We start from the raw sequence: 19751 nt of genomic DNA, 5'->3' as shown, positions 1-19751 counted from the left end.
GGCAGGGAGGAACTCCAGGCAGAGGAAACAGCAAGTACAAAGCAAGGAGACTAGAGAAAGGAAAATAAATGAAGTGGATGAAGCCTTGTGAGGAGGGCAGGGGCCAGACTCACACTCCTGGCATCCCTGTGGATTTATAGAATACACCCTCTTAGCCCATCGTGGGCACTAGTAGGTGTTTATGGAATGAACGGGATAAATGACAACTTACATTAGCATCCTCATTCACACATTATAATATATTGTCCCACTCCCTCTTTCAAACCACACATATTTTAGAAGGAAGGAGATGAAGTCAAATCATCACTTGCTCAGATCCTTAAAATAGTCAAGTCCTAGGGGATGGAGTCAGAGAGTTGGCGAATAAACCCTGGGCCCCGGGGCACTCTGGGGTGGATGATCCTGGGGACTAAAGCCATCCTGTAGGCCTGGGGCAGGTACAGGAGTGCCCTAGGACCTCCCCTCCGCCCTCCAGGGGCTTCTCGTGAGTGGCTGCTTCTCGATTGCTTCAGGCCTTTCAACACCTTCTGTGTACTTATTTACTTGTCTGCTTTTGAGAATGCAGTCCTGCCCTCTCTCCTTTCTCCCTCTGTCAAAAAGACCCTTTTGAGATGGGTGGGAAATGGTTTCTCAAGAGGTTTCAGGGACAAAGCAAAGCATACCCACAGTTTACTTCTTCTTTTGCCCTGTCCTCCTCAGGTAACTCTTCTGTCTCCTCCTTCTCCTCAGTTCCTTTTTTATGGTTTGCTTTAAAATCTCACAACATAGTTCTACTTCAGTCTGCTCACTTAACTTCCACCACATCTTCTCTTCTAGTCCAAAGATTTGCTGTCTCCCACACTGAAACCAGGACCTTGGGCAAGTCTGACCCTGAGTTTCAATGAAGTACAGGTAATAATATCTGCCCTGGCCACCTCACAGGACTCCAATGTAATCAGAAGTATGGGGTGTCCTAAACAACTTCAGGTACTGAGTTGACCCAGTTTCACCTCCGTCTGATTCTTTGAGAGGTGACTACTTCCATCCCAAATTGAAGAGAATAGTCATAATAATTGGCCACCTCCATTTTGAGAATCAGAAATGTCCTCAATTCTGAAATGACTACAAATATGCTCTGTTAGGGACTGTGACTTTTCTGATGAGTTTCCCTAATTTGTCCTCTAAATGTCCATTTATATTGAATGGTTTGGAATGAGAAATGGATATGAAACTTCTCAGACCACAAGGGTGGGCAATCCATTCTTTTTGGCCAAGAAATCTTCCAATAATGTTCAGTGGATAGGCCAATATAAAGGAGCAGACTGAATTTATCATAAGGTAAGAAGAGTAGGAGATGGCAGATGCAGAACTCAGGCTGTGTGGATCTCTGACTTTCTGCTCTGAATGAGACCTCACCATGCTTGGATAGGCATCTGCTTTGTATTGGTCCCTAAATTAATCAGTTATTTCTTCCTGGGAACCAAAGGCATCTGTTCTTTGTCACCATCCTTCATCTTTTCTGAGCATTGAGCCCTCTGAGAATCCAGTAGAAGCTCTGAATCTTCTCCCCACAAAAAAGCACTAATATGTATTTTTAAAAATTTTATTCTGTTGTCATGGTTCTCATATGAAAAACCTCATTAAACTTCCTGTTTCTCCTTTCTGCCCCTCCTCCTCCGCAAGTGCACTGGGTGTGGAGCAAAGTTCACTGGGTATTTTCCTCTACCCTTGCTTTTTGTGTTTTCTTCTACCCTCGATCTCTTTCGAGCCCAGCTCTTGACTGTCTCCAGCATTCCTGCGAAGCTCTGGAAAGTAGTATGTGTTCCAGGCGATGGGATTGGTGCCCGGTTCCAGGACTACTGCTGCTATTGTCTCTCCTGGTGACCAGCATTCAAGGTACTTTCCACCAACCAACCGTCTGCCTATGACTGGGCACCAAAAGCATGGTCAGATGGGAAAGGGGAGATGGGATGTGGCTCAACCCTGGAAGTGGGGTCTGCTCTTGTAGGCAACAGGAGTTCCTGTACTGGTAGAAGGTTGGGGAGACTTCCTTAGCTTTGGAGAATCAGGGGTCATTTGAAAATAGGACGTGAGGAGATGGGGAAGTAAACCCCTTGTATTTCATTCATTAATGCCTGCTAACCGGTGAAGCTGTAGAAAAGTCGGGACTGTTGTAGCTCTGCTTGTGTGCTCAGGGTCTGGGCTGCCTTTCAATTCCCTGTGACAAGTTTCTTCATCTAGTACCAGAGTTCCCAGGCCAGGGCGAAGGAGTTAAGCTTTTGTCTTTCTGGTTATTTCCCCAAATAGAATCTCACGTCTTTTTCATTTAAAGGGTTTTAATGTTCACCATTGTACATAAAAATGAGAACAATGAACAGCATGGGGAAGTTGGACAGGCATCACAAAATTAGGAAGGTATACAACTTTTTGGAAAATGGTTAGTAATATCTGGAGAAAATCTAGTCAGTCCCTCATACAGTGCTTTGCAGGTGGCAATCTTTTGGGTCCAGTCTGGTTTGTGACCGTATAAGCCTAGGGACATACCGTCTTCGGGGCCCTTTGTAATTATATGGATTCCTTGGGGCTGACTCAACGCATTGGACACTGGAATGGGCTTTGGAGTGGGGATGATATGAAGTATTAATCCAACCACACTACCAGGAGAACTGGTGTATTTCAAAACTTTCTTTAGTTGTGTCAAAACCGATCTGACAGTTAGACATTGTCTGACTTTTCCATTTTGTACCTTTATCCTGGTCATTTATTCTCCTTTTGTCAAAATATACAGATGACCTCTGATCACTGTGCCCAAAGGAATTTAGACACATTGAACTTCATCAAGATTCTAATTATGCCCCTTCAGACCCTCCCTGGGCCATACAGGTTTAGAATACAATCTGTGACTTTAGGAGAATTTCTTAATTTCTAAATTTAATTTTGCTGTTTATCTTGAAAGAGGTGGCCTCTCTTTACCTCTGGGTCTACATACATGCCTTTATCTGCCAGTTCCAGCCCTCTGTTTGACATCTTAGGGATGTGTCTCTTAACATCCATTCCCTTTGTTTACTCCACACCACCCATCCTGGCCTCCTTGCTGTTGTTTAAATATAGCAAACACATACCCAACCAGAGGGCCTTGGAATCTAGTTCTTCCTTAACCCACATGTCTGCTTGGCTTCCTCTCTCCTTCAAGTCTTTGCTCAGATGTAACTTACTTGTCACTTTATAAACGACATACCCCTCCCCAACCTCTGGAAGTACTCATGACTCCCCTTACTGTAAGTTTTCTCTTTTGTTATAGTAATTGTTACTTCCTAACAAATAGATAGCATTGGTTTTGACTAGGTTAACATCATACATTTCTCTAATTTAGGGTAATAAAGCCAAAATTGAGTATTTACTGAGTGTCAGGCATTATAGTAGGCATTTTCTATATTATTCCATTTAACTTGCATAAGAAATTTGTGAGGCAATGATCATTCTCGGCATTTTCCAGATGAGAATACTATATTTCAGAGAGATTAAGAAATTCTCCTAAGGACACACAGACCTAACTTCCAAACTGTGTCAATATGATTATGCTTTCCTAAGACTAAGCCCAGGGAACCTTGATAAAGGCCAATGTGCCTAAGTCCTTTTGTGCATAGAATATGCCTACAAGTGATCATCTGATCCCTACTCTATGACTTTAGTCCTATTAAACACACTCAGGCTGAACTTCATTTTGCTGTATGCCTTGAAAAATTGTCTTCCCTTTTAGCTCTGGGCCTATGTATGTGCTTTTTGTTCACCTGAAATTCTCTGCATCCTCTGCTCTTCCTGCCATTTTGGCTTCCATTTTCATATGCTTTCCTCCTGGAAACCTTGGGTTCCAGATTATGGTTTGTGAATTGCTTGTTTGGTTCTGTTTTCTTGAACTTCATGAAGATAGGAATCATGTTCAGTGTTAATGCTGTTGAACTTGGCACAGTGTCTGGAATACAGCAAGTGCTCAATAAAATAATTGTAAAATAAGTGAATGAATGACTTCAAAGAGCTTCCTTTTAGACTACACATCTGTATCTTCCAGAGTGTGCAAGTGGTTTTCTCCTTTTAGTGAGGGATGCTTTCATGGAAAAGTTTGAGAAGCACTCTCAGATCTCAGACTTGAGTTTCTCAGCTCTTGAATTTCAAAGCAAGCTCTCTGATTCAGGGTGTCCTCCACTGTTGGAGAACATTTTTTTTTTCTTCCCACAACACTTAGCAAGATGCAGTACAAAAAGCACTATAATAGAAATGAGAAGAACTATGTTCTATCTGGATTCTATGCCATGGAATTTTTCTATAAAATATAAAGCTTCTTGAGCCTCAGCTTCTTCAACTCTATAATGGGTATAATAACATGCTTCCAATTCCTTTGAGAAGTTGCTTTCAAGATCAAATGAAATGAAATAAAGAATGTGAAATTGCAGCCACCAAGAGGCTGAGGCAGGAGAATCACAAATTCGAAGTCAGCCTCAGCAATTCAGTGAGAACTTGTCTCAAAATAAAAAATAAAAGAGGTTGGGAGTATAGCTTAGTGGCAAAGCACCCCTGGGTTCAATCCCCAATAGTACAAAAAATAAAAATTATCATTATTATTATTTATTTATTTATTTTGTCCACAAATCTGTAGGCAAACTGTGCTCAGTACTTCTCACCTGGGACCTCCCATATACTTACAGAAAGATCCTGGTTGTCTTAGGATCATCTCAAAGGCATCTTCATTCACATGACTGGTGAATGAAGAGGTACCTGGCACCACCCAGCTGAAGCCTCCCGGGGTGTGTTCCAAGAGAAACAGGCAAACACTACCTGGTCTTTTTTTTTTTTTTTTTTTTTTTGGTGGTGGTGGTGTGGGGATTCAATCCAGGGGCACTTTACCACTGAGCTACATCCCCAAGTCTTTTTATTTTATATTTTGAGACAGGGTCTCACTAAATTGCTGAGGCTAGCCTCAAACTTACAATCCTCCTGACTCAGTCTCCTAAGTTACTGGGATTACAGACATGTGCCACTGTGCCTGGCTGCATGGTCTTTTGTAATCTAGTTTTGCAAGTCAGAGTTCTGCATTCTGTTTATTGAGGCAGTTATCAAAACGAATCCAGGCTCAAAGAAGAGGACGCAAATCCCATCTATTGATGAGAGAAGTGTAAAAACATTTTTAGACTTTTAAAAAACCTCTATGATCTCTCTCCTCAAACTTACTGCTCTTCCACTATTCCCTGTCTTTGTCTGGTTTTCCCATACTTTGCTTCTCACATCCAATGAATTAATTCTATTAGTTCCACCTTCAAAAATCTCTCTTAAATATGTTCCATTCTATCCGTCCTCAATTGCCATTCATTTTCTTTTTTTCTTTTCTTTTTTAATCTTTTCTGTAAATTATAATTATTTGTTTATTTTTTACAGACTGAATTTTGATTCATTGTACACAAATGGGGTACATCATTTCTTTTATAACCCATACCACAATTACCACTTATCCTGACTACTCTTGACTCACACATCATAAAGTTACATCCTGTCCTTACCCGGTCAGTTCTTTGAATGAATCTTGCTTTTGTGGTCTTTAAGCATTTGATAATTTTTTTTTTTCTTTCCCCCTTTGTTTGGAACACTTACTATTCCCAGCCCTTATTTTTCCCTGGTTTAATTCTGTTTATGTTAATTCCACTCACACTTCTACAGAAGTCATTCTTAACCCCTAAACTCAAATGATGTGTTTCCTTTTAAGTACCCCTTAGAGGTCTTATTTTCCTTAACACTTATGAGCAATAGTAGAATCATCTTATTGTCTCTGTTCACTGCAGTCGAAGCTCCTAAGGGAAGGAGCTATATCTATCTATTGTATGCACAGGGAGATTGGCATGTAGTCAGTGTTTACTATGTAGTTATTAGATAGGAGGATAAGTGAATAAGTTGATGTACATACTATGTATGTAGAGGTGGATGGATGAAAGGAAAGATGGAGCAAGTCAGGAGTCATTCTTTCAGCCAAGCTGGGGTTTCAGACTAGCCTTACTGACCCTTATTAGTTCTTTCCCTTATTTCCCACAGTGGGTACTGCAAACCTTCACCCATATCTTTAAGTTATCTTACCTCTGTCTTCTGCTTCTCAGCAAAGAACTTGCCTCTTTGCTGAAGAAGAAAGTGGGGCCTAGAGATCATTAGGCAGAAAGCCCTTTAGCTTCCTGTCTACCATTTCCAAACTGGAAACTTCTCTACATTTGAGACTATCTTTCTTCCTCTCTTTTCCCTCAGAGGATGAGGCTCCTTGCCCCCAGACAAGATCTGTGCCTTCAGTTTTGTGTCTATCCTGAGAAGCCCAGCCTCATTGGTCACCTTCTTTACCTCCATGCATCTCCCTCCACTGGCTTCTTCTCATGACCATCCTAGCTCAAGTCATTCCCCTTCCTAAAAAAAAAAAAAAAAAATGAAAACCTTCCATGCAATGTCCTTTACTTAATGCTCTATGAATTTCACACTGAAATGTCTTGAAAGAATGGTTTATTTCTCCTTCCCCACCTTCAAATTCCATTGCAATATTACCTAGTAAACTCGTTATATCTCCTCTCTCAGGAAATAGCAACCTGTTTATTTTGTTACCCAAGTCACAAATCTAGAGTTGATATCCATTGCCAAATTACTTACTAAAAGGATTTGTAAAATTTTAAAATATTTGATATCATCAGAGAGCTCCAGGTAATTCCACATCAATATATTTATGATTCACCTCCTTTTTTATTTTTCCTTAATAGTTTCACTAGAAACACAAGACTTGTTTCTAGAATAATTAAAACTTCCTCTTTAGCAGCCCCTTCTCTTTCCTGGGTGGTTTCTTTGGTATGAGACTATGGCTTCCTCTGATGTGCATATTTTCCTTTTATAATTCTGCTTTCCTACAGACAAGAAGTGGGGGTTAGGCACAGGCAGGAGCTGCTTCTGTTGCTACTGTAAGCTACAGGTCAACACTGTTATTTTTATCCTCAGCATCCAGACACATCACCAACTGCTTTGTTCTGTTAGCTTTGAATCAGAATAGTAGGATTTTTTTTTCTTTTTTCCTTTAAGGCTGTTTTACCTACTTTCTAAGAGACAAAATTGTTAGGAAGGCAAAGGAAGAATTTAATTACTAATTACCACTTCCTTATTTCTCAGTAAGAAGTCACAGCCAACCACTAGGTCAGCCTTTCTAGAACTGTAACCCACAGGTGCCAAGAAGAGAAGAAAGATGCAACACCCCATACATGTCTGCATCTCAGCACTTGTGACATAATGAAATGGTCTGTTGAATATTGACGACTTGTCACTATCTCAGACTGTGAACCATTCCATCTCCTGAGCATATGTCTGAGACTTCTTATAGAGACTGACAAAGATTAGGTAGGCCGGCAGTTCTTAATCAGCGTGAGGAGGGGGGATTTTATCCCTCAGGGAGACACTTGACACCACCTGGAGACATTTTTGATTGCCACAACTGGAGAAGTGCTAGTGGCATCTGATAGGCAGAGACCAAGGATGCTGCTAAAGATCTTTTGCTGCATAGGACAGACACCCCTTCCCCAAAGACTTATCTGTCCAAAATGTCAATAGATTGAAAAACATGATCTAGGATGCCTATTATTAATACTCCTATGAATCTACATGGAGACAAGAATGAGAGTAAGTGTGGAATACATGTCTAGTGACTTAAAAATTCTTGACAGAAAGTCTCTTTAGGCTGTGTGGTGTAAGAGGCCAGACACTCCATCTGCATTGCTGATATCAGAGCACAACAACAGGCACGCTATGGTTGTACAATGACTATTGCTTGGACTGAATCAATTCTGTTGGAGGACTGGACCAGTCAGAAGCACTAGGGAAATGAATATGTGGACTGGACTAATCAGAAGCACTGTGGGAACAAATGCCTAGGTGTGTGTGCATAGGTACCAGGACAGGGTAGGCATCCAATGAATATCTGTTGAATTGACAGATGGATGGTTGGAAGGGATGAATGGTCCCAGAAATAAAGGAGAAATGAATCTCAAAAGCCCTGGGAACACAGACTTTTTTAAAAAAAATTTTTACAGACTACATTTTGATTCATTGGACACAAATGGGGTACATCATTTCATTTCCATGGCTGTACACAATGTAGATGCATATCATTTGTGTAATCATTCATGTACATAGGGTAATGATGTCTGTCTCATTCCACCATCTTTTGTACTCCTCCTCCCTCTCATTTCCTTCTACATAATCCAAAGTTCCTCCATTCTTCTCTCACTTCCCACACCCCTCACCCCCATTATATATCATTCTCCACTTATCATTTATCTTTCAGTGGCTGAAGATGTTTTTGGAAATGATAGATGTGTGGGAAGTGAATAGCTAGGTATATATGTTGTTGAATGATATGACTAAGTATCTGTGTGATAACGTATGACAACAGAATGATATAGGTAAGACACGTTTCTCCTTTTTTCTACCTTTAATGTTTTTTTCCCACTCTTTCCAAGCCTATATATACATATTTTTCATTCCTTTTTTTCCAGAAAAAGAACCAACAGACCTCCTTTTATCTTTCGACCTCTAGCTATCATTTTTCTTTCTCTTGTAGAACCTGAGTCTTATATAATTTGAGGTATCTTTGTGAAAAAAACAAAACTATAAATATAAATGGAAACAAAAATCAAATCAATTTGAATGAAAGAAAGATAAAATATAATAGATTGAGACAAACATCATTCCCTTTGTATGTATGATTATGCAAATCTAATTAGTGTACAACCAGAGAAACGATGGTTGTACTCCATTTGTGTACGATTAATCAAAATTTTAAAATATGAAAAAAAAAGACATTTCAACAAATTTCAAGTTTTAAAAAGCTGACAAATATGATATTAATCACAAAAGCCAGGGAAATAGCATTATAATTTTAATTAATTAAGCAATTTCATGTTTCTATAATACTTTGCCACAGAATAGCACTATCACTCACTTCAAACCTTGTCTTTCCTCTACTTCCTATCTGTGGTCCTGTTGCAACATGCTAGCTGATCTGGCAGAGGAATCAGGGCAGGGCACAGCAGCAATATTCCTGCATGCCACTTCTTCACCAGAGTGTCTGCCAATGACCTCACACAGAACAGTCTGAACCACATAAATATACTCACTGAGTTCAGACTAAATATTCCCCAGTTCTAGTTCCCCTTAGCCAGATTCCAAATAACTACAAGCACGACACCACCCAGCACAAGTGGAAATGTGATGGAAGGGATGTTAGACGGGAAATAGGGAGTGGTCTAATTATTTCTGTTAAAAAAATATGTGAATACACTGTTAGGGTCCCTCTAGGGCCATACAAAGAAGCCTAAAGCTTCAGTTTCATCATTTTCACAGTAATTTTGCCTCAATCCCAACTTTATCAAATAATAATTTGCATAGTCTCCACTTTCCTACCATCTAATAACTTGCTTCAAAATAAATTAAATATATATGTTACATAAGCTACTTTTACAGGGAATTTTTTAAAATAGAGTAAAATATTATCAATAAAGCGAAAATATCTTTATCCTCTCTCCCCAATCCCAGCTCTCCCTGTAACTGTCTCAACACCCATTCCTCTGGCTCATTCCATATCATCCATTCTGGCCTGTTTGCTGTTGTTTATATATGACAGACACACCACCACCACCATCACCACCATCCACAGGGCCTTGGCTGTAGCTCTTCCCTCTACCTGTTTTACGCTTACCCAAGATCTCTGCTTGGTTTTCTCTCTCCTTCTTTAAGTCTTTGCTCAGATGTGACCTACTGATCACCTAATAAATGATATCTCCCCTCCCAACCTCAACTAGTACCCAGGACTCCCCTTACTCTCTTCTAGGTTCTTCTTTTGTCATAACAACTACCACCACCTACAATACTATATAATGTATTTATTTATCATATTTATTGCTTACTCTAATATTAGATTAAGGATCTTTGCTGTTTAATTCATTGATGTATCCCAAGTGCCTCAAATAGTGCCTTACCCATGGTTCTCAACAAAGAGTGCCTTTTAAACATATTTTGGCTCACCTTTGTGGTCATCTGCGAAGAGATTTTCTTGGTATTTCCTCCATCCTCTACCCTTACACTCTAGAAAGAGACATATTCCTTAAGACTTTGTACTTATCCTTGTTGTAGTAACCAAGATATTACGTATCAGGATAATTTGTTTTTGTGTCTATCCTGAAATAATGTATTAAATCTTTTAGGATAGAATCATACATTGTTTATGTCTATACCTCTAGAGACTAAAATAATGCTTATTAAACTAGATTGAACTGACAGAACACACAAACCCAAAGACAGGATGTGATTTTTCATCAATTTATTTGAAAATTTACTGGTCTGAAAGTAAGGGAGAGATCCAGGGCCAACACAGTGTCTTAATCTCCACCTTTCACTGAATTCCTGATTCTGGAGCAAGTACCTCATGATGAAAGCCATACTCATTGTCCCCAAGTAGAAATTCCTTCCTTCTTCCCTGCTCCACCAGCCCAAGCAAAAGCCTGGCCACTGGGGTACTGCTTCCTTCAAGGTGGGTCTCTGGCTTTCTTTGGCAGATCCTTCAGTGCTTAGAAAGATGGCAGTCTCTGGCAGCAATGTGAGTCTGAAAATCTCCGAGGAACTGTTTGGTAACTATAAGCAACTAATCTGGTTTTACAACACTAGTCAGAAGATTGTAGAATGGGAGGTGTTGTCCCCTGCTGTCTACTACAGATCTTCATTGAAGGACAGACTCAGTCTTGATCCTCAAAGTCCTGCGCATCTGCATATCTCCAAAGTTCAGAAAGAGGACAGCAGTACTTACATCCTAAGAGTGTCCAAGGAGAGTGGAAAAGAGCAGGAATGGAAGATAACCCTGCAGGTGTTTGGTGAGTTATGGGAGCCAGGCAAGTTCCTACTCCAGAGCTGCTGGGAGGCTTCCTGTGAGTCATGGTGACACTTTCTGGGAGAAGGAGAAGAAAACCTCAGGGCAAGCTTAATTCATTTCCCCACAAAGCCAGTTCTACTTGGGGATAAGCCTGGGCCAGGAAACCCTAAAATTGGTGGCCATAGGACATTTAAAACCTCATCTGAGCCTGGCATGGTGGTGCACACCTGTAATCCCAGTGACTCAGGAGGCTGAGAGGAGGATAGCAAGTTCCAAGTCAGCCTCAGCAATTTGCTGAGTCTAAGCAAATTAGTGAGACCCTGTCTCAAAATAAAAAAAAATAAAAAGGGCTGGGGATGTAACTTAGTGGTAAAGTGCTTCTGGGTTCAATCCCTGGTACCCCCTCCAAAAAAAAAAAAAAAAAAAAAAAAAATTCATCTGACAAGAACCCAAGATTTGAAGAGAAAGAAAACAATAGGTTATTTCCTATTTCCTTCACTTTGTCCTATAATCAACCCAAATCTGTTTTGAACTCATCTTAATTATATCTCTGAACTTGGACTTCAAAGGACTTATGGAAAAAGATATAAGTGCTGAAGGACAGAACAGGAACTATGTGGAGAGTCTTTTACCTATCAGAATGAGTGTAACAAAAACTTCCATTTAAAGCTCCAGGCTAACCAGTATGTACGCAATAAGAACTGACACAGACCTGGATTCAAAATTCAAAACTTAAGTGAAATAAGCAAAGCACAGAAAATTAAATACCACATTCTCACTCATCTGCAGAGGTTAAGGTGTAGTGGTGCATGCCTGTAATCTCAGCAACTTGGGAGGCTAAGGCAGGAGAATCACAAGTTCAAGGCCAGTATGGGCAACTTAGTGAGACACTTTCTCAAAGTAAAAAATAAAAAGTGTTGGAAATGTTACCTTGGCATTAAAGTGCCCTTGGGGTTGATGCCCAGTACTGGAGGGCAGGCGCTGTTGATCTTACAAAAGTAGAGGGTAGAAGCCTGGAGATTTAGCTCAGTGGTGGAGCGCTTGCCTAGCATGTGTGATACCCTGAGTTCGATCCCAAGCACCACACACACACACACACACACACATGAAAGAATGGAATCATGGTCACTAGAAGTTAGGAAAGGCAGGGAAAGAAGGGATAGAGAGAGGTTGATAATAAATACCAACATACTGTTAAATAGGAGGTATTAGTTCTAGTGTCATACACTAAGTAGGGTTACTAGAGTCTACAACAATTTATATTTCAAAATAACTAGAGTTCGAAGTTTCCCAAACATATAAAAATGACCAGTATTTGAGAAAATAAATGCTAATTACCTGATTTGATCATAACATGTTACACACAGGTATCAAATTATCACACTGTATCCCCATAAATGTATCTACTTATTACACACCCGTCAAAACAAAACAAAACAAAAACTTTTTGGTCAGTCACTAGCTGTGTGACGTTGGAAAAATATCTTAATATCTTTGTGCCCATATTAGGTAAGATCCTTTTCATGGTAAGTTGCAGAAACCAATCCACTGTACCTTTACCAAGAAAGGAGAAGTTATTTTAAGAAACCAGGACTATTTAAAGTAATTCAAGCAGTGTAGCTAAGTCAAAAGGGCTGAAGAGGAAGAAGATTGAGAATCAGGATCAGTTAGGAAGGACCCTGCACCCCAAGTTCAGGAGTCTATCCTGCCACTACCCTGACTTAGCTCTCAAAGTTTAGACATTTTTAACCCTGGGTTTAAATTCTCAGAGAAATTTTATGAGAAAAATTTATCCAACTTGATTTGGGTCTGTGTTTTTGATCTATGTGTATATCTGTGTAGAAATGTGGTTCTCAGGAGACCTCCATGGAGTGGAGTGGCCAATTATTGCAGAAGAGGGGCCACACCCAAAACAAAGGAGATGTTCACCCAGAACCTTGGGCTCTTCATCATATTATGAGGACAATAATATTATTCTTTTAGAGTGATCAAAGTGATCAAAAGTGATCAAAGTGATAATGAAGATTTTTAAAAAATTAATGCTGACACAGTGCAGATGAAGAGTGTTATATATATTCAGGTTCCACCAGCCAGGTGGTTCCCCTGGTCCAAGAGGCCAGAGTCCCTTCTCACTCACTTCCTCCATCTCATAGGGCCTAAAAATTCATGAGGTCCTTGGGACAGGAAAGTCTCTTACAGTGACACAAAATAAGCAAAAACTGAAAGCCCCTGTATGCATCATTTACCAACCTCTGTAATTTCTGTGACATAACATCCCACACACACACACACACAACTGATTCCAAGTGACTAAAGTTTTCTGAAGAAATTGCAAATTTTCTGAGTTCCTAAAAATCACAACCTTGCTTAGCTCCAGCCCTAAGGGTGAGATCCCTAAGGTGTGGTTAGCAGAAGAATCATCTTTCAATCCAGCCCAGGCATTTGTGATCACTCACAGGGGGCATCTTGGAGCCAGACCACCCTGACTGACTCAATAAACTCCAACCACAAAGTGCCCAGTGCTATGCTGGTCACTGTGGGAAATGAGGAAGGAGTATAAGACAGGAGACTAGAACACAGGAAATGGTGAAAAAGGGTGCACAATTTGCTCAGTTTGAGCATGTAGGGGGAAGTCCAGCAACCCAAGAGGGCTTGTGGAGGAGTTGAAACTTGAGTTCAGGGGGCCAGATTGGTAGTTTCTGTATTCTCCCCACGCATACAACCCAGAGACAAGTTCTGGTCTGGTAAATTCTCTGCCACATTTTAATCCTATGAGCTCTGACCTGCACTGATTCTGCAGGACTGGATGCTAGTATTACCTCTCACCACATCTGGCAGCAGGACTGCAGTGATACTAATATGACCTTTGGTATGTATGCTAAACTTACACACTGTGAAGAGCACTTCTCTGTGGACAGTACCACTTGGTCTCACACACTGTAAGTGTGCTGTGAGGTAGTGTCATTTCACAGATGAGCCAAGGGAGTTAACTTCATTATAGACCAAACACCACTGACATGTTTTGGGGGTTACAGAAAGCTCTCTGTAGCTCTGCTAGAGGCCACACTGATGGAATTTCCCTTGGGTGGCTGTGTAAAGGACTCTGCCACATGCTGATTGGTACCCCTTACCTCAGGACTCTACTTAGGTCTGAACTGGAGAATTTTTGAAGGACAGATTGGCCCCAAAGTGCACAGTGGCACTCACCTGTAATACCAGTGACTTGGGAGATTGAGGCAGGAAGATCACAAGTTCAGGGCCAACCTCAGCAACTTAGAGAGATCCTGTCCCAAAAACAAACAAAAAACGCAAGAGCTGGGGGTATGTAGCTCAGTGGTAGAGTGACCCTGGGTTCAATATCCAGTCTCACACACAAAAAAAATTTAAAAGTTGGGGGACGGGGTCTGAACGTCTCAGACAGTTAGGATCCCAAGTCTGACTCCAAGTCTGCTGGACGTTTTGTCTCACAACCCTCACCCTAATTGTTCCTGGCTGCATGCAATGGACTCTGGCTCCCCCTCCTGGAGCCAGGTTAGCTTCACCTCTGAGAGGTAGCTCTTGCAATCTGAAGCCTCCAGGGGTCAAAGCAGCTCACTGGCTCCCTCTGTAGGAGCCTTTTCTCCAGGACTCTTTTTCTCACATGGCCCTCCCTGGCCTTCCCTGGCTCACCTTGTACTTTGTATGGTTGGCTAAACCACTGCAACATAAATGCCTCAATTCATTGTCTCATAACATCCTCTTTATTTTCAGACCCTGTTCCTGAGCCTATCATAGAAACTGAGAAGGCAGAAGAAGTAAATGGCAGTTGTTATCTGACTTTGTCATGTGTGATACAGGACCAGTCAGTCAGCTATGTTTGGTATGGAGACTCAGGGGCCTTTCCAAAGGAGCTCCAGAAAAATGTGCTTGAAGTCACCCTTAATACACAGAATCAGTCCAGATTTTACACATGCCAAGTCAGCAATCCTGTGAGCAGCAAGAACGATACAGTCTACTTCATTCCACCCTGTACTGTAGGTAAGAAATAATGCCCATCAGAGCTGAGATGGGCACAAGGTGACCAGTTGCCTTTTTAATGAGGAAAAGTGGGGGATCCTACTCAGCCCTCTGGCACAGAATGTAGTGGAGAACCCTAAATGTGTCTGGGAGACTTGGGTTCTACTCCTGACTCTGCCTCTACTTCTCAGTTAGTTCACCTCATTGTCGTGAAGCTCAACATCCTTGGATGCAAAGGGCATTTGGCATAAGATCTCTGATGCTCCCCACCCTTCTCCACTCTCATGATGCACAGTCTGAAGTCTGTCTAACTGTAGGACAGTCTGAAGCATCAGGGTGAGCAAGGAAAAGAGATAGCGAGCGGCCCAGGCACTGTTGAGCAGGTGCTTGGAGAAATTTCTGGCAAATAGCCTAAAGATTCAAGGCAAGAATGAAAGGTAAGTGAGCAGGAGGGAGGCTAGCCATCAGGAGTGAGAGCTTTATGCTCAGGTGGAGACTCTTCCAGGTTTAGGTTCCTTGATGAGGGTAGAAATGCAAACTTTAGGTTTCAGATTCCTCTGTGTCTCTGGAGAGGAACCACTCTGGAGCATCATTCCTGGCTGTAGCTTCCGCCTCCCCAGGTGTTATCCAGGGACAGCTAAGTTTGTAGGCTTTAGAGTAAGTCACATTTGAAGTCAATCCCTTATACTGTCATTTACTAGCTATAAACAAATTACTTAACTTCCCCACGTCATGTCTTTCTTGAAGATAAAATAATTATTCTTACCTCACGATGTGATAAGGAATAAGACAATACATATAACCTACCTAACACTATGATTGACAAGTTCTTAATGAAAAGTGACTAAATTAGGTTCATTCCCTTTAATTTTGGAAATACTCAGACTAGAGGACTACTTTATAAATTTGGGTCATAATCTCCAGCACTGTGGGTCCACTACCCTCCATACCTCTAAGTGATACCCCTGACCCCTTATGTATGTATTCTTCCAGCTCATACCTGTGGTGCTGATATTCACCTGTGATCCCCAGCTATAAAAATTATTTAGCTTCTCCAAGTCATGTCCTTCTTAAAGACAGAAATGATAATCCAGTCACACGGGTCTGGGTTCCTGTTCTTTTGTGATCTTCCTGGGCTGTCTTCCCCTTCACTGATTAATCTGTTCCTACTGGTGGGCTATGGGACCTGTCTGCTCTTCTTTCTTCTTCCCAACTAACTGGACATGCCTTTTAGCATCTCCTAATATGCCCTGCTCTTCTGCCACCACAGACGCAATGTTGCAGATTGCTGTCTGACCATGAGATCACAGTTTAGCTAGACAACCCAATGCCATTTTCATATTAATACCACATTTGGAGATCCAAAAAAGAAAGAGGCACAGTCCTGTCCTTTATAAAGTAGGGGGTGGCTACTCATCTGCAGAGAGAATAAAAGCAATCATATACTCATTGTTTTGGAAGGGCTAAATCAGTCTTGTCCCTGTTTAACCATCCAAATTATTCTAGAAAGCACCCCTAATCTCCTTCCCTAGTTTGTTATTCATTCCCTCTTTCTTATGATTTCTCCTTCCCTTTTTTTCCTTCCTTTTTGTCCCTTTTCCTTTCCTTTCTCTCTTTCCCTTTTTTTTTTTCCTCCCGGTTGGTACAGATGGTTATTGGGGCAGAGGATAAAAGAGAAGAAGGGGATCCTTCCTTCCTTGAAGTCAGCTGTGCATAGCTTTACAGCCTCATCTATGCCCGAGATTCTGTCCAATCTCATTGCTGTCAAGCTCTTCCTTTCCCAGGTCTGGTTATGCCAAGGGAAACTTCAAGCACAGGACCCAGCTAAGTTAGTGATATTTAAGAGAGTTCCGTATACTTTACATCTGGAGGGACTGACCTTTTGAGAGTCACATTGGGGCTGGATTTAGGGAGGAAATTCCTTACTTTAGGATTCCCCTTGCCAATGTCTCAGTACTCCCGCCCCTTCTCAACACATTAATCAGGACACCTTAATATTTGGGGTTTCTTTGCTCTTTCAGCCAGATCCTCTGCAGTAACGTGGATTGTAAGTTGGTGGATGGTTGTCATACCCACTGCTATTGGCTTCCTACTTACTCATGATGAACTCCTCTAATAATTTAAGAGTGAAACTTCAAGATCACTGGATCTTGCTTTCATCAACAACTATGCTCTTAACCAGAGCAGGAGCTCTGGCTACATGGGATGGGAGAAAGTTTTTTTGTTGAAGCATCAGTGAAGATTTTCAATGAACTTTTTAAAAATTCTGGTAAATATTTTATTTTATATTCCATAATTGTTTTCCAACACACATACATAGATTTACATATTCACTTTGTCCACCAAAACAATGTCATCACACTGTGATGTTTTGTTTTGTTATTTTTATTTATTTACATATACGTATGTACATATATATATATATATATATATATTGTGTGTGTGTGTGTGTGTGTGTGTGTGTGTGTGTGGGTGGGTGGTGCTGGTGATAACCAAGGCCTTGCATATGCTAGGCAAGTGCTCTACCACTGAACTACATCTCTAGCCCTACAAAGGTTTTTGTACTGTTTAAATAAACATTTGGTACAACCATTCAAATTCTTGAAGTTATTCCAAATATGTCAGATAGTGCTGGTTCCTTCAACCTGGGCAGACTGGAACATGAAGACAAAGAAGAACATGGGGTCATAGGTTTCTATGTGTCAACACAGTTGAGAGTTAAATTGTACTATTTCTGATCTTTATTCCAACATCCATGCCAAGATTCCTGGGGTTCTCTCTCTCCAACCGACTCGTGGGGAACTGAGTTCTCTTTTTTTCATCTGTGTAGCTGTGTGAAAAACTTTTCAAATCTTCGTTGTGTAGTAGGATCTAATAAAATCATTTTTGTACTGGGAATTGAATTCAAAGGCATTTCTACCACTGAACTTATGACCCCAGCCTTTTTAAAAAATTTTATTTTCTAAATATTGATACAGGGTTTCACTAAGTTGCCCAGGCTGGCCTCAAACTTGCAATTCTTCTGCCTCAGACTTCCAAGTCACTGGAATTACAGGTGTCCACCACTTTTCCCTGTTGAAAACATCAAATTGACACAATGTTCTAATCAAGGTCTCCCATTATAAACAGGCAGGAATCCCCAGGCCCACTACTGCATAACTCCTAAGATTCTTGCTTTATATTCCTCCTCTAAGACTTTTCATTGACCTGGAGCTGGGAGGTCACCCAAGGATGCTCTCTCCCTTCAAGGAACTACCAGTTCTTAAATCAGATTAGCCTCTTCCACCTCTCCTTTTAACAGTCACAAAGACACCCTCCCCTTCGTACTCCATCTCCTGTGTGACCAAAAAAGGATTCTCTGTGTTCACCAAACCTTTTCATTTCCCCCTGAGGTTAGCTGAAAAAATGCCTTTTCCCAGCTGCCTTTGCATCTAGCTGGGGTCATGTGACTGGTTTTGGTCACTAGCAAATGAGAAGAATTGATGTGGTAGGAAGTGAGGGAGCCTGGGAAGTGGAGCCACTAATGTAAGGAATCTGGGTTTGAACCATTGTTTGGAAAGCTACTTGGTCTGCATTACACTTGCAAGATAAGCAAGTCTGGGTTTAGGCTGGTGCCAGAAGACAGCCTGGTTTCCTAAGACACAGCTCTTCTCTCAGCCCAGTTTACATCAGCCTGCATGCATCCTCCAACTGGACTTTCTCAGGTTTCTTTCTGGAAGTAGCACCCTGTCTTTTCCTCTACCTTTAATCAATGGTAGAGGAGGTTTTCTTGGGAAAACATGTACACATATATGTGCACACATGTATGCTTGCACACGCACACAGAGGAATGAAATAAAAGCACTTTTGGCAGGTGTGATGGAGCACACTTTCAGTGCCAGTGACTACAGAGGCTGAGCAGGAGGACTGCAAGTTTGAGGCCAGCCTGGGCAACTCAGTGAAACTGTGTCTCAAGATAAAAAATAAAAAGGGCTGGGAATGTGGCTCAGTGGTAGAGCACCCCTGAGTTCAATCTCTATACCAAAAAATAAATAAAAAATAAAAAGTTATTAATGCATGAAGACTTTTCCCTTCTTCCACAGTTTCTTTTTCTGCTTGAGATGGTATTTTTATTTGCTATTCAATGTTGGTCTAGGTTAAAAAAAATTAAATTAAAATTTTAAATCATCATGAATTGTCTATATGTATAAATGCAAATACATGAACATTTAATTTTAATGTGGAATCATTAAAATTACTCAATTCATAATTTGCACTTGTGCCTGCATTTGTATCTTGTTCTTACGAAAGGAGCGTAAAAGCTTCAAAACCCTAATTTAAGCTGGACATGGTGGCCTGTAATCCCAGTAACTCAGCAAGAGTATCACAAGCTCAAGGCCAACTTCGGCAACTTAGACTCTGTTTCAAAATTAAAAGGGGGCAGTACTGGGAATGTAGCTCAGTGGTAAAGTGCCCCAGGTTCAATCCCTATTATGACAAAATAAACAAGCAAACAAATTCTAACTTAACTGTTTTTAGTTCACTATTTTTTTTTTTTTTTTTTGTACCAGGGATTGAACCCAGTGGTACTTAACTCCAGCCCTTTTTTATGTTTTATTTTGTGACAGGGTCTTGGAGTTACTTAGGGCCTCACTAAGCTGCTAAGGCTGGTTTTGAACCTGGGATCCTCCTGTCTCAGTCTCCCAAGTCACTAGGATTATAGGAGTGCTCCGTCACACCCAGCTTTTAGTTTACCTCTTGATGGCAGACACATTCCCCCAACAATCTAGGAAAGCCTGTGTCTTCTGCAGCAGAATTACTTCAAACTCTCTTTGAGTCTCATTGAAGTCCCACAGTTGCAGGTCCACTG

At 41.0% G+C, this 19751-nt stretch overlaps 1 protein-coding gene across 1 annotated transcript; it reads left to right on the top strand.

Annotated features, from left to right (window-relative positions):
* Window positions 1-1672: 1672 nt before the first annotated feature.
* CD48 (CD48 molecule) lies at window positions 1673-19072 on the top strand. Its single transcript, XM_079108654.1, has 4 exons — window positions 1673-1875; window positions 10596-10907; window positions 14657-14923; window positions 16924-19072. The coding sequence occupies exons 1-4, from the start codon at window positions 1797-1799 to the stop codon at window positions 17016-17018; spliced, it is 753 nt and encodes a 250-aa protein (XP_078964780.1). The 5' UTR covers window positions 1673-1796; the 3' UTR covers window positions 17019-19072.
* The last annotated feature ends 679 nt before the right edge of the window (window positions 19073-19751 follow it).

The sequence above is a fragment of the Sciurus vulgaris genome, assembly GCF_902686455.1.
Source record: "Sciurus vulgaris genome assembly, chromosome: 1".
In the NCBI taxonomy this organism is placed as follows: Eukaryota; Metazoa; Chordata; class Mammalia; order Rodentia; family Sciuridae; genus Sciurus; species Sciurus vulgaris.
This window is presented reverse-complemented; position numbering and strand designations above follow the sequence as displayed.

Coding starts and splice junctions, on each gene's coding strand:
- CD48 (XM_079108654.1), top strand. CDS start 1,797: ATGTGTTCCAGGCGATGGGATTGGTGCCCGGTTCCAGGACTACTGCTG. Junction 1,876..10,595: donor CCTGGTGACCAGCATTCAAG/GTACTTTCCACC, acceptor TTTCTTTGGCAG/ATCCTTCAGTGCTTAGAAAG. Junction 10,908..14,656: donor GATAACCCTGCAGGTGTTTG/GTGAGTTATGGG, acceptor CTTTATTTTCAG/ACCCTGTTCCTGAGCCTATC.